At 43.7% G+C, this 15757-nt stretch overlaps 2 protein-coding genes across 3 annotated transcripts in view; both read left to right on the top strand.

The window, feature by feature from the left end:
- RASL12 (RAS like family 12) overlaps positions 1–15757 on the top strand; it is a 326560-nt gene that overhangs the window by 147739 nt on the left and 163064 nt on the right. The window lies entirely within an intron of this gene.
- The window catches only part of ANKDD1A (ankyrin repeat and death domain containing 1A), a 34239-nt gene continuing 27975 nt past the window's right edge, over positions 9494–15757 (top strand). Inside the window, exons 1-3 of one of the 2 annotated variants that reach the window (XM_081965136.1) lie at positions 9494–9654; positions 12492–12595; positions 14466–14564. In XM_081965136.1, the coding sequence (XP_081821262.1) occupies positions 9621–9654; positions 12492–12595; positions 14466–14564 (237 nt within the window). In that variant the 5' untranslated portion in view covers positions 9494–9620. Of the gene's footprint in view, positions 9655–12491; positions 12596–12728; positions 12801–14465; positions 14565–15757 lie in introns of those variants that run through there. The other variant, XM_081965137.1, reaches the window with a different exon arrangement.

Here is a 15757-nt window from a genome sequence, read left to right as displayed (position 1 = left end):
CAACGTTTCAGCGAGGTCTCACTCGCCATCTTCAGGCTGGGTTTTGGGCTTAAAGTGCTTTAAGACCAAAACCCAGCCTGAAGATGGTGAGTGAGACCTCGCTGAAACGTTGCCAAGACAATCTCTAGCACCAATCAGCACCAATCTACCAATCATGATACAGCCACACAGCCAATCAATCCACTTACTGAAACAACACCAGCACTCCACACACACACACCAAGATTTATAGAAAGACGGCAGCTCCAGCCACGCTTTAAGCCAAAAACACCAGCCTGAGGATGGCGAGTGAGACCTTGCCGAAACGTTGCCAAGCCAATCTCAATCTTACACGGGGAAAGACCTGAATACAACAAGACTAGCATATATGTATGTATGTATGTATGTATGTATGTATGTATGTATGTATGTATGTGTATATATGTTGTATTTGTGCTGATAAATAAATAAATAAAATATATAAATAAATAAAATATATAAAATAAATAAATAAATAAATAAATAAATAAATAAATATTTATTTATCAGCACAAATACAACACAAATATAAAAAGGCAACATTAAAAATATGGTTTTCTGCCTGGATGGTTCTCTGTAATGAGCCAAAGGACAGAAAGGGGGAGTAGTGAGCTCCCTCCCATATTTGGGCATACCAGGGGTTGTAACACAAATACATATATACATACATACATACATACATACATACATACATACATACACACACACACACACACACACATGTGTGTGTATACACACACATACATACACATACACACACACATATACATATACACATGCACATGCACATGCACATACATACATACATACATGCATATGCACATATGTGCTAGTCGTTCCCGACTCTAGGGGTTGGTGTTCATCTCCATTTCAAAGCCAGGTTGGCAGAAGCTGGGACAAGTAACAGGAGCTCACTCCGTTACGCAGCGTTAGGGATTCATAAATATGTTTAGAGTAAATAAGAGAGGCAAACAGGAGCATAGTCAGGTAAATTGAGGCAACAGGGACATCGTCAGGTAACTCACAGGTCAAAAAGGCGGGAAACCAAGAGGCAACCAATCACAGCTCAGATTGCCTCATGCAGCAGCCGGCTCTCTTTAATCCATCAGCTACACCTGTGTGTTGTGACTTTTTACACAAATGTAAATACCTTGACAACTTTGTTTGTCTGAAAGTCACCTAAGGTGTCCCCACTGCCACTGCCATAAATATGAAGAAGTTCCCAAGCATTTGAATTTTGATCATGTGACTACAGGGAGGCCACAGCGGTCATGTGTGAAGAATGGTCAGGAGCCACTTTTTTTCAATCCCGCTGTCATTTCGAAGGGTCACTAAGTGAACTGTTTAAAATCAAGGACTATCTGCGTATCTCTTCCCTCTCACCTTTACAGCTCAAGAAACTAGAGAGGGTCCATTTTGGGACATTGGCTACACTCCATTGCTTCTGTGAGCTCAGTTACCTCTTATCCAACCATTGTTCCTCCTGTCTCTTAAGGTCATTCCCACATATGATTACAGGGGCTTTGATTATTCAGTCTTGGCCACTATCTTGATTTGTTTTATCCTGCTGTCAGAAATGGCACAAGGTTTCCTGCTTGAGCAGGGGATTGGACTAGATCAGGGGTGTCCAAACTTGGGAACTTTAAGACTTGTGGACTTCAACTCCCAGAATTCCCCAGCCAGCCGGGAGTTGAAGTCCACAAGTCTTAAAGTTCCCAAGTTTGGACACCCCTGACCTACAAGATCCCTTCCAACTTGATTATTCCATTCCATTCCATTCCATTCTATATTCTATTCTTTTCTATTTTCTATTCTATATTCTATTTTTTATTTTCTATATTCTATTTTCTATATTTTATATTCTATATTTTATTTTTTTATTCTAATCTATATTCTACTCTACTCTATTATCTCTGCAGATATCCCTGATCTATCTACCATATTTTTCTTTACTGCAATTTGAAAGGTGGGGAACGGAAGCCTACTTCTGCTCCTGCTCATGAGCACTAGACTTTTTTTTTTTTTTTGGTAAATTATTTATTTATTTTTCTTTAAAAAAGACAAAACAACACATACAGAGCAAGAGCAAGGAGGAAAAAAAAGGAAAACAATTTCATCAGGCATGTCGTTTGGTTACAGGTTTTTGTGCAGCGGTTTTTACAGTTAAAGAATAAAGTCACTGGTTATCCATTAAACATAACTACATATTTCATTGAGCATTGTGTGTTCAGATTACCATTAGTATTCCTTCATTTGTGGCAGCCCTTATTTCCTTATCATCCATAATTATCTATTAGATAACAGTAAGTCTTTATAGAATTATAATATCACCAATCTCTAAAAAAATAAGAATAAGGATTAAATCAAAGAATTTCCATTAATTCATATTACACATTTCTACTTTCAATTGACCATAAAATTTTCAATCATCCACTACTCCAAATATAATTTTCCATTGTTAATTATCAATCCATGTAGTCATTAAGTGTTTCAATTTATATATATCTCCATTGTTCATTGCATCATCGTTAATCCATTTTATATTATAAAATAGTCACTACCTAAACATTAAATATAGCTTTCTATTATTACATATAAGATAAGATAGAGGGGAAAAAAACAGTTTCATTTCCAGGTTTTTTTTATCCATCCATTGATAAAACAAATCCCATACTTTATAAAATTGCTCATCCTCTACTTCTCTAATTTCAAATGTAAGTTTACTCATTTCAGCACAGTCCATTATTTTCCGAATAATTTCTTCCTCTGTTGGTAGTTTCTCATTTTTCCAGTTTTTGGCAAATACAATTCTAGCAGCTATTAACACATTTATAATCAAATATTTCAAGTCCTTGTTGTATATTTCTGGTATTATTCCCAATAAAAAAAGTTCTGGTTTTAAGTCTATATGTTTATGTATCATTTTCTCCAACCACATGTGTATTTTAGTCCAGTATCTTTTAGCTTCAGAACAAGTCCACCACATGTGGTAGAATGTGCCCGGCGTATGTTGACATTTCCAGCATTATTAGGATTTATTCTTAGACATTCTTGCTATGATGAGCACTAGACTTTAATTCTAGTGGCCCATTGAAAGTTTATTTTAGGGAAACAAGCATTCAGCCTTATTTAAGATAGACAACCCTCCAGCCCAATCTTCAGAGCATGGACCTTCTCAGGACATAGCTTTGTTGGACAGCCAGAGAATACAGGTTTAAGACCACAACTGAGCCCCTAATTTCTGTTGCTAAGCAAGACAATTCTTCAGTGAATTTTGGCCCCCGTTTTATGACCTTTGTTGCCACGGTTGTTAAGTGAATAGCGATTCACTTAGTAGTCAAGTTAGTAACACAGCTGTTAAGTGAATTTGGTTTCCCCATTGACTTTGGTTATCAGAAAGTTGTAAAAGGGGATCACATGACCCCAGGGCACTGCAGTCGTCATGAACGGGAGTCAGTTGTCAAACATCTGAATTTTGATCACATGACCATGGGCAATGCTGCAACGGTTGCAAGTGTGAAAGACAGTCATAAATCACTTTCTTCAATGTCTTTGTAACTTTGAAATGGTCACTAAAGGAACTGTTGTAAATCGAGGACTATCTGTACCATACACAATAACAAGTGAAAGCATCGGAAATCCCCAAAAGAACTATTCTATTCAGTTCCCAGGACAGAATAAAAGCAAGGTGAAGTTTCCCCTTGCACATATGTGCTAGGCATTCCCAACTCTAGGGGGCGGTGCTCATCCCCATTTCAAAGCCGAAGAGCCAGCGCTGTCCGAAGATGTCTCTGTGGTCATGTGGCCGGCATGACTAAAGGCAAGCTGTTCCATTGATTAATTGTTCTAGGTAAAGCTAAAGATTCCCCTCACACATATGTGCTAGTCGTTTCCGACTCTAGGGGGTGGTGCTCATCTCCATTTGAAAGCCAAAGAACCAGCACTGTCCGAAGACGTCTCCGTGGTCATGTGGCCGGCATGACTAAATGCCAAAGACACACGGAATGCTGTTACCTTCCCACCAAAGGTGGTTCCTATTTTTCTACTTGCATTTTTCACATGCTTTCAAACTGCTAGGTTGGCAGAAGCTGTGACAAGTAATGAGAGCTCACTCCTAGGGATTCGAACTGCTGAACTGCTGACCTTCTGATCGATAAGCTCAGCCACCGTGTCTAGGACTGAATACCTTCCCTTTATTCAAGCTGTCTCAGTCCCACGCTCCTTATCATCAGGTGTGGTTTTCAATCTTTCCGGCTTTAAACCCACATTCATTTTTCATGTACGTTTAGCAACAGTGCTAAACATTGCAAATGTTTCCCTGGACAATATAAACAGGCGCCAGAAGATTAAAATATCACAGGAGAGACATAATAGAGAATGTGTTTCTTTAATGGGCGGCTTTAAGATGTAGATAATAAACAGGAAGGCAAGAAGGTTAGAGGCAGCCTTTTTCTACTCAAGAATTCTGGCTGGGCTGGAAAAGAACTTTCTGATTCCAGCCCACAGCAAATAAAATTCTCAGATGACACAGATTTCCAACCATCTGTTGGGGTAGGGCGGTGGGAATTGTAGCAGTTTGTCTCTCAAAGGTCTCCTGCTCCGATTCCTAGTGGTTGCAGCTGCTCTTGTTACATATTTTCCTACAGGTTTGTATGATTCTTGTACAAAGGCATCTCAAAGCCGTTTACAACACATAAAACCCACCACCAAATTTAATAACGGAATATAAGCGCACCAGCGTGCCTAACATCCCTGTCCTACTGTCCCCATCTATTTGTATCCATTTCTTTCGTTTATATCCATGTTTCTATTTTTACCTGGTATCTTGTACATGTTTGACCAACTAATAAATACAAATATAATGCCAAAAACTGTGTGCAATAAATATGGAGAGAGAAAAACAAGAGCTGAATGAAAGGGTATTAATCCAGCAATTTATTCCAAAAAGGTCAAGAGGGAGTCCTTCAACGAATACCCCAAAAGTGTACATGGAAGCAGAGCATCAATTGTGCAAGGAAGTACAAGTCCAATTGCAGGTCAAAGAGCATGTAGGAATGTAAGTGACAAAATAGAGAAAACCTTCCCACGAGCACATATAAAACAACAATTATTGATTCTCAACACAAGAGAATTATCCCTAATATTCTTAGTAATCAACCTTGTCTATAATGGGGAAGGTCATTCCCAGGCAGCTATTAGAGGTAGTCCTTGCTTAATTATGATTATTGGGACTTGAATTTCCACTGTTGAGAAAGGCAGTTAAAAAGTATGATATCATATGGCTGCATTGCATAAGGACCGCAGTTCCAGCAGTCTGCAAGCTGCCATCCTTAAGCAAGAATGTCATGTGATTGCGACTTTTGATTTCCTGCCAGTTTCCCCATTGATTTTGCTTGTGGGTAGCAGGCACAGACATCAAAAATTGCATTCGCGTGACTGCAGGATGCTGTGTGACATCATAATCAGGCGCCAAGTATCCCTATCACAATGATGTGACTGTAGGGGTCTGCAAATGGCTGGAGCTTCAGGAACCAGTCGCAATGACCACATCATCACAGGTTCAGGTGATTGCTGAACAAGTGGTTGTTAAACAAAGACCAGCTCCATATAAACAACCACTACAAGGGTCTTTATGGTCAGAGATCTCCTCATGCTTCACAGGGAAGTTCTTAGAGAAAAAGTATATCCTTTATCCTAATATACTCAGGATATATTGGCTCTAAATGGGAAAGTTCAGTTGCTGCATTCTCCTAACCCAATTGCTTCAATCTCAATAAACCTTGTTAAAGAGAACTCTGCAAGAATTGTGCTTGGAAATTCTTGAAATTACTTTTAATTTAGGCAATTGTCAAGGAGCTGGAAAGAAAGGAAGTCACATCCCTTCCTTTAAAAAGTAAAAGTAAAGAGTCCCCTCACACATATGTGCTAGTCATTCCCAACTCTAGGGGGTGGTGCTCCATTTCAAATCGGAAGAGCCAGCGCTGTCCAAAGATGTCTCCGTGGTCATGTGGCCAGCATGATTAAATGCTGAAGGTGCACAGAGCGCTGTTACCTTCCCACCAAAGGTGGTTCCTATTTTTCTACTTGCATTTTTACATGCTTTGGAACTGCTAGGTTGGCAGAAGCTGGGACAAGTAATGGGAGCTCACTCAGTTATGCAGCACTAGGGATTCAAACCACTGAATTGCTGACCTTTCTGATCGACAAGCTCAGCCTTCTAGCCACTGAGCCACCATGTCCCACATCCCTTCCCTTAAATCCAGCCAAAGGATTGTGGCTACACACTTTCCAACCATGTAACTGCATCACTAGTTTGCTTCTTGTGGTTATTTGGAAGATTGGAGGCTGTTTTGTGGCTCTACCCTGAAAGAGGTTGCCCCACACCTATCTGGATATTTAAGATCAGTCTCCAACCTTCATTGACATCTTACATTTGTAGCTTCTAGCAACATTAAAGGATGCTAGTTTTTGTATTTCTGTCTGCTATTGTCTCCAACCTAATAAAATGTGTTGGCCTCCCTTCTGTCCAGCTCCTTTATTTAATTTTATTAAATTAAAATTAATTGCACGTACATTCTGCAAAGAGACTTAAATGATGCAGTATGAGTTGGCTAAAAAGTATGTCTAAGATATCTACTATGACTTTGCTTCTTTTGATGGTGGGAAATAACAGGAGAAGGAGTGGGATGGTTTTAGTCACACACTGTGCTGAGCTTACAGTTTCTTTAACAATGCTTTAGCAAGTGAATCACAACTGGCTGATAACCTGTGGTTTACAAGCCTTAATAGTTAGGTGGCCAGATATGAAAGCAAATTCTTTTAAAAAAACAGCCTCACATTCAGAATTAATTCAGTTTGCAGACTCAGCCATTGAACAATCTTGTTTGTTTATGATCCCTTCAAGTTATTGGTGATTCCTCATGTTTGCCACTGCTTACATCATAGGGCTTCACAAGAGTGCCTGGCCCAAAGTCACCTGGCTGTTTTCATACCTAAGGAGGCACTAGAACTCCTGGTCTCCAAGTTTCTAGCCAGGTACTTTAATTGCTATTTAGCCATATATAATATTTATCCAAAAGTAAATATGGAATTATGTATTTATATTTCCTTGCTTTACTTTTACCCCCCTACTATGCTCATTTTAAACGTACTAGCTGTTTCTTCTAGCACTCGCTCTATATCACTCTCTCCATCTCTCTCTCTCCACCTCTCTCTCTCTCCATCTCTCTCTCCACCTCTCTCTCTCTCCATCTCTCTCTATCCCCATCTCTCTTTCTCTCCATCTCTCTCTATCCCCATCTCTCTCTCTCTCTCCATCTCTCTCTCTCCATCTCTCTCTCTCCCCATCTCTCTCTCCATATCTCTCTCTATCTCTCTCTATCCCCATCTCTCTCTCCATATCTCTCTCTCTCCATCTCTCTCCATCTCTCTCTCCATCTCTCTCTCTTTCTCTTTCTCTTTCTCTCTCCATCTCTCTCTCTCTCCATCTCTCTCTCTCTCCATCTCTCTTTCCCTCTCTCTCTCCCTCTCTCTCTCTCTCCATCTCTCTCTCCATCTCTCTCTCTCTCCATCTCTCTCTCTCTCTCTCTCTCTCTCTCTCTCTCTCTCTGTGTGTGTGTGTGTGTGTGTGTGTGTTACAGATACACAGAGGGAGTGTGATCCATTTCCACTCAAAAATGAGAGAACTGCAGACTGCAAAGAAATGCCAGGGCATTTTAGTGCTGTTGAAAGTTTGGCCATCTGGCCTCAGCATTTCCAAGCCTTTGCAAAGATCCATCCTATCCCACCAGCCTTCCAATATGAAATTGTCCTCTTTGTAGACTTTCTCGCCCCCTGGTGGGAAGGAGAACTGCAAAATGAAGAGCTTGGGAACTTATCCAGAGAGCGGCCAGAGTGGAGAAGACTGAAGGAGTTACTCATGAAGAACAGAGAATAATAATAATAATAATAATAATAATAATAATAATAATAATAATAATAATAATAATAATAATAATAATAATAATAATAATAATAATAATAATAATAATAATAATAATAATAATAATAATAAGGACGGGGCTCCACGAGGTTCAGGACCCTGGAGAGCGCAAGGCTAGAACGGGGGCTCGGCGGGAATCCGGAAAAGCGAGGGAAATGGCCACGCCGAAGTTTTTCCTTGAGTTGGAAAGAAACGAGCTGAGCTGTTAGCCGAGGAACTTCACGCAGGAGCAGAATCAAAGAATCAACAACAGGATAAATACAATTGCATTGATGAGTAATGATTACGTGTCGTTAATCTGTCTAATCTGCTCCTTTTAGCCCCCGCACAGATAAATATTCTCCAAGGTGATCTGTCCCTTGACTTGGTCTTTCAGCTCTTTCAGCGGTACAATTAAATCTGCATGTCTGTAACAACGAAGGGAGCCGCAATGTGCCTGGTGTCCAAAAGGAGCACCAAATCAACCTATTCGCCCCCTCTGGGATGCATAAAGATATTCTCCCTGCAACTTTCAATGGAGAGACCTTTTCCTTCATTCTTTCCGGTTCCAAAGTCAACCCGTGCAGGGTTCAGTTCAAAGCTGAGGACGGGGAGACAAGTGTCTGCCCTCTGGGTGTCTTTTAGCCTGTTTAATATTATCTTGGGTCTTTATCAAGACAAGGGGAAGGGGAAGGGGAAGAGGGAAGGGAAGGGATAGGGGAAGGGAAGGGGACGGAACGAAGGGGAAGGAAAGAGGAAAGAGAAAGGTTAGAGAGGGAAAGGAAAGGAAGGGGAAGGAAGAGGAAGGAAAGAGGAAAGGGAAAGGTTAGGAAGGGAAAGGGAAGGAAAGGGGATGGAACGAAAGGAAAGGAAAAAGGAAAGAGGAAAAGGAAAGGTTAGGAAGGGAAAGGGAAGGAAAGGGAAGGGAAGGAAGGGGAAGGGAAGGAGATGGAACGAAGGGGAGGAGGAAGAAAAAAGGAAAGGGAAAGGTTAAGAAGGGAGAGGGAGGGGAAGAGAAGGGGAAGAGGAAAGAAAGAGGAAGGGAAGGGAACGGGATGAAAGGGGAAGGAGAAGGGGAAAGAAAGAGGAAAGGGGAAGGGAAATGAAGGAAAGAGGCAAGGGTAGGTGAGGGGGGTGGAACCGAGGGAAAGGGCAATAGGAAGGGAAAGGGAAAGAAATAATATATCATGCAATATATCTAATTTGTGGGAAGACTTGGGGAAGAAATTGCTGCATGGGGGGGGGAACCCGCCAACAGCCCCCGGAGGTCTCCTCCGTTTCCATTTTCCTGCCTCCTCTATTCGTCCGTCGGGTCCTTCGGGCTCGGCCACAAGGCGCCCAGTCGAGCTAGGCGGGTGCCGCCCGGGCGCGGGCGCGGAGCGCGGCCGCGCGCAGCCTCGTCCTCGGATCAAGGCAGGTTCGCCTCCCCCCCCACAATCGCCTCTCTTTTTCTGGGCGACGCTTAAGCAGGCTATTTTTAGCCCGGTTCCGGCGGGGGACGGAGGGACTGAGGAGGCCGGAGCCGCAGCCGCAACCCCGGGCGGACCCAAGCGCGTGCCTAACCCGGCTCCGGCCGCGTCCGCCTCGAAGGGGCGTCCCCGGGCACGGCGGGGATGCTCGGGCGGTGAGCTAGCAGGCGGGCATGGAGGACGACTTGGCTTCCGAGGATGACACGCGTGAGGATCGGGCGGGGGAGGCGCGCGTGGGGAAGGGGAAGGGGGGTCCCTACAAACGGTCCCTGCCCCGGGGCGCATGCAGGTCGGAAGGCCGGGAGCGACCAGATCAGCCTGGCGGGGCATCGCTTAAAGGGCTGGGGAAGGAAAAGGAGGAGGGTCGTGAAAGGCTCCCTTCCAAGGGGCGTTGGTGGGGCAGGAGCCGGACGGAAGGGGGATGGCCCGGAGCAGCGACCAGAGGGGGGGGTTCCGTCCAACTCCCACAACTCCTGGAGCCAAAATCGCAAGCTTTTAGATTGTGGGGGTGGGGAGCAGTTGGGAGACTGGGGAAGGGGAGGGGTCGTTGCCACCAACCGGCTTTCATTCAGGGTCAAAATCCTGCAAGGGTCGGCAGAAACTCCTTGGTTTTTAGGGTGGTGGGTCATTTTAGTATTTGGAGTTTTACACACACACACACACACACACACACACACACACAAACACACCAACTCCCCACCCTGTTTATCAAGCCGTTGAACAGATAGAAAATTATGACACGGGGGTCGATGGTGTGTGTGTGTGTGTGTGTGTGTGTGTGTGTGTGTGTGTGTGTGTGTGTGTGTGTGTGTAATCGCATTGGCAATGTTTAGCGGCAGAAATGAATGGTTTGTCTCTTTGTCCTGTAAGGCACAAACTGCCCGTTTTGCAAACTTTAAGCCAGATGTTTCGTTTTCAAATCGCAGCAGCTGAACTGACAAGCTAAACCCACCCGATCAGTTAGTTTCTCTCTGTCTCTCTTTCTGTCTCTCTCTCTTTCTCTCTCTCATCTCTGTATGTGTGTGTCTCTGTGTGTGTGTGTGTGTCTCTCTCTCATCTCTCTCTCTGTCCCCCTCTCTCTGTCTCTCTCTCATCTGTGTGTGTGTGTATCTGTGTGTGTGTGTCTCTCTCATCTCTCTCTCTCTGTCTCCCTCTCTCTCATCTCTCTGTCTCTCTCTCTCTCTCTCTCTCTCTCTCTCTCTCTCTCTTTCTCTCTCTCATATCTCTCTGTCTGTCTGTCTCTTTCTGTCTCTGTCTCTTTCTCACTTTCTTATTTGTTTGATGTCAGCAATTGAGATGACTGCCAGTCTCACCAGAGAATTCTAGGGGTCCTGGTTGCTGTTGTTTTAGGGAGGGGCAGAAAAGAAAGAGGGGTTGGTGTAGATTTATATCCTGATCATACAAGAATATTTCACATTTTATTTATTACGTTACATTATTACAGTTGCACAGGTAGTCCTCAGCTTATGAGGTCGCAGCAGCACTTTAAAAGTCCCACACTTACGACCATTGCAACATCCCCATAGTCACATGATCAAAATTCAGACGCTTGGCAACTGACTTGTATCGATGAGGTTGCAGAGTCCCAGGGTCACATGATCTGTTTTCGCGACCTTCTGTCAGCAAAGCCAGATTCACTTAACAGCCATGGGACTAACTTCACGACTGCAGTGATTAACAACCACGGCAAGAACGGTCCTTAAACGGGGGAAACTCACTGAACAGCCATCTTGCTTAGCAACAGAAATTTGGGGGACAGTTGTGGTCGTAAGTCGGGAACTACCTGTCGGCCAACTGTCTCACCATTCAAAGTGTCTCTTACTGACTTACAATGGCAGGCTGGTGGCCTAGACTAGAAAGTCACAACGAAACAAAGAAACACACAGTCCATTTGTGCGTCTCGCAATGTGATTTATTATAGCGTTGTTAGATTGTACTCAACAATGAGTCATGTAAACAGTTCTTTCTCCAGAAATTACTACCCAGAAGGGAAGAGAATTGACATAGTAGGTCGTATTTCTGCATTTATTTCCTGATCATGCTTTGTGTTCCTTTGGAAATGAAGCGGAACAATAGAAGGAGGTGATCCTTGTGGGAGTGTTTCCGAGGTGGACCATTGTGGCATAAAGAGAAAAAATAAGTTATGGGGGAGCTTTTTGTTGTGGCTCGCCAGTGGCCAGCAGAGCTGGACAGTGAGGAGGTTGGGGAGGAGCATGGGCCAGTCCTGGAGGTTGGGAAAGGCTCAGATGAGGGCTCTATGTCAGAGACAGAGATGGGACCGAGGCCATCTAGCAGTGATCAGGTGCCTACAGGGCTAGAGAGCAGTGAGGCCTGTTCCCAGTGTGCGCATGCGCAAAGCTGCCAGAAGAAAAAAACAACTCAGAAATCAGGGTGGACTTGGGAGTGAAGCCACAGGTGGACGGTGAATGGCTCCTCCCATAGGAAATAAAAGAGGAGCAAAAGGGAAGTGGACTTTTGCAGGAAACAATTCGTTCGGTCGTCATTAGATTCGTTTCAGGAGTGTGAAGATCTGTCCGTGAATCTCAGAGACTCTGTGCCCAGTCTTTCCTTGCACAGCACCTCATTTGGAAAATATTTACATGGCAGCTTTCCAAGCTAGATAAGGTCTGTGGTCATAACTTCACCTTTGAAACCAGGCCTTTGCTGAAGGTGAAGGAGAGGAATTCACATTCGTTTAATAAAAGGATTTTTTTGGGGGGGGACCAGGAATCTGCCTCCTGCTTTTTGGGGAAGCCCAGGTCAGAACACTTTTGTAATTTAATTTATTTTTTCCGTTTTATGTTGCAACCTCCCCTCCTCTGAAAGCAGGAAAGGAAACACCAACCTTGGACCTAGTCCTGGATTTTTATTCCTACAACTGAGACCAGGATTACTATTGCTAAATAAGGTGGTATTTATGAATTAAGATTGAAAGGGATCTGTGCTGACCCTCTGCTCTGCATACACCGCCCCACCCCCACCCTGCCCGGAATTTTCATTTTATAATTTTAACAATCTTTAATAAGCTTTTTCCTTCTCTCAAGTGCTCCTTTCGGAAAAGATGTTCCATGATGCAGCCAAACGAAACGACACAGCGTACATGATCGAGCTGATCAAGAGAGGGGTTGACGTCAAAGCTAAGAATAATGTGGGTATTTAATTGGGTTTGGGAGCTATAAAAGGTAAAGGTTCCCCTCGCACATATGTGCTAGTCGTTCCCGACTCTAGGGGGCGGTGCTCATCTCCATTTCAAAGCCGAAGAGCCAGCGCTGTCCGAAGACATCTCCATGGTCACGTGGCTGGCATGACTAAACATCAAAGGCACATGGAACGCTGTTCCCTTCCCACCAAAGGTGGTTCCTATTTTTCTACTTGCATTTTTTACATGCTTTTGAACTGCTAGGTTGGCAGAAGCTGGGACAAGTAATGGGAGCTCACTCCCGTTATGCAGCGCTAGGGATTCGAACTGCCGACTTTTCTGATCGACAAGATCAGCTTCATAGCCACTGAGTCACCACGTCCCATGTGGGAGCTATAGAACGGGGTTATTTGGCAAAGATTTGTACCTTTCTCCGTGTCCCTGTTTTTGAAAAATTAAATCCCGAAGTGTGATGCTTTGTGTTACTTGTGGAATTCCCTTTGGCAAATGGGGATGGCATGAAAGAGAGACGGGGGAGAATAAACAGAGGTGACAAATTCTATTGAGAGATTGCTGGTCTCCTATTCCAAATGTTTTAATCAATCAGAATAGAGCTGGAAGGGACCTTGGAGGTCTCCTAGTCCAGCCCCCTGCTCAAGAAGGAGACCGTATACCATTTCAGACAGATGGCTGTCCATCTGTCTTCTTAAAAACTTCCAGTGATGAAGCACCCACAACTTCTGAAGGGCAAGCTGTTCCACTAGTTAATAGATAATTAATAAAGCAGCAGGATCTGGTAACCAATGCTAGATCCAGGAAATAATGAGGATGGTAGCTCTGTAGCTTGAAGAAGACACAAGGTGTCCCTTTTCCTTTCCAAAACAGTCCTACCCACACACAAGTGGAATGTGCTTGTAAAAATGTCTTCCCGTGGATTTACAAGATCAGGGTTTTCATCTCAGGATTGCAGATAACTAATCAGCCACTAGGTGGGAGCTAAGAGATATGATCTGCATCTCATTACTACTACCTAGTGGTCATGCACAGATTTACAGTCCACATATACTGTCCCTAACAGCAGAGTGGTTTGGTGGTCTAGAGGTGGAGCTCTCACCTCACAATCAGGAGCCTGTGAGTTCGATCCTAGGTAGAGGCAGATATTTCTCTTTCTGGGCACAATGAGAATATATCTGCTGAACTAAGCTCCATATTGGCAACAGGAAGGGCATCTGGCCATTAAATGCTCTGCTAACTCCATTCAGTTGCCCAGATTCCACCCCGCAAAGGATTATGGGGTCATTAATTGATTATGATATACTGCCCCTAACAAAAGACAAGCAAGATATAGATATCGCTCAGAGGTTTCCATCAGGTTCCTGCCTTTATAAGGTTCTGCTCTTTCAGATCCACCAGTCTTACTACTGAGTGGTTCTACTTTGTCTTAGCTGGATAGGAGCAGAGACTGGGAGAGGGAACTGCCACTGGCAAGTCCCAAAAGATGCTTTTTCAAGAGGCAACTGGACTTGGTTTTCCCTTGAAGACATTTTGCTTCTCATCCAAGAGGCTTCTTCAGTTCTCGGGAAACACCTTCAAGGAAAAACAAAGTCCAGTTATCTTTTGATAAAGCACCTTTGGGACAACCATGACCTGGATGGCTGAGAATCTCCATAGACATTTGGCATTGGCAAAGTCACCACGTGGTGATCCAGGCTCAGGCAGTCTCTTTTAGCTTGCTCCTTGGAAGTCTGTCTATTGACCAAAAGACTAAGCTAATGAAGAAAAGAATGCAGTTGACTTTAGACCTTGGCAGAGACAAGCAAGGGGGGGGGGAATTGCTCTCTTTTTTCTCCTCTCCTGCTTAATTTCTCTTTCTTTCCAGCTAGACAGGACCGCTCTCCACTGGGCTGCAGGCGCTGGCCATGAACAGGCAGTCCGCCTCCTCCTGGAACATGAGGCCGGCGTGAATGATGAAGACAGTGTGAGCTTTTCTCCATGCTTTGTTTACTAGCTTGAACATGACATCTCTTTATTTGGAGGGCGAGGTCTGCTTATAACACACTAGCCCATATCCACAGCAGCCCTAGAGTAAAAAATGATGCATGTTGTGTACTTTGCATCCTTTATTCAACAATAACACGCAATAGCAATAGCACTTAGACATATAACGCTTCCCAGTGCTTTTACAGCCCTCTCTAAGCAGTTTACAGAGTCAGCCTCTTGTCCCCAACAATCTGGGTCCTCATTTAACCACCCTGGGAAGGATGGCTGGCTGAGTCAACCTTCAGCTGGTCAGGATCAAACTCATGGCAGTTGGAAGAATTAGCTTTCAATACTGCCTTCTAACCACTGGGAAGGGAGGGAGGGAGGGAGGGAGGGAGGGAGGGAGAGAGAGAGAGAGAGAGAGAGAGAGAGAGAAAGAAAGAAAGAAAGAAAGAAAGAAAGAAAGAAAGAAAGAAAGAAAGAAAGAAAGAAAGAAAGAAGAAAGAAAGAAAGAAAGAAAGAAAGAAAGAAAGAAAGAAAGAAAGAAAGAAAGAAAGAAAGATAGCAATAGTCAGCCTCTTGCCCCCAACAATCTGGGTCCTCATTTGACCCACCTCGGAAGGATGGAAGGCTGAGTCAACCTTGAGCCTGGTGAGATTTGAAGTTCCAATTTGCAGGTAGCCGGCAGGCAGCAGAAGTAGTCTGCAGTACTGCACTCTAACCACTGGGCCACCATGACTCAATGTCATTCTATTCCTATCCAGATGCTTTTGTTCACATGTAGTTGAACTGCACATCTTTAATCGGGGTCCCGAAGGGTCTTTATTTTTTTGGGGGGACGAGATTCTTCACAGAACTTTGGACCATTCAGATAGAAGAGTAGACTATTTCCATTTATGGAGATTCGCAATAATCCAAGTCATAGTTGTTCCAAAGGCAAAGAGACTTTTTCTGTTTTCCTTTGAAAACAATTCCCCACCAGTCAATTAGAACTGAAGAAGCTTCTTGGAGGAGAAGAGAAATGTTTTCAAAGGAAAAAAGGAAAAAGAACCTAAGGAAGTCCTGTTGCCTTTTGGAAAAAACATCTTTGGAATAGACTGTTCCCCAGTCGACTGTTTTTCCCCTCCTTCATCTTTCATAACTTGCTGCTACATTATAGAGTTTCCCAGGCAGGGCATCAGATCGGATTAA

The sequence above is a fragment of the Natrix helvetica genome (assembly GCF_964273705.1).
Source record: "Natrix helvetica genome assembly, chromosome: 12".
Classification (NCBI taxonomy): domain Eukaryota; kingdom Metazoa; phylum Chordata; class Lepidosauria; order Squamata; family Natricidae; genus Natrix; species Natrix helvetica.
This window is presented reverse-complemented; position numbering and strand designations above follow the sequence as displayed.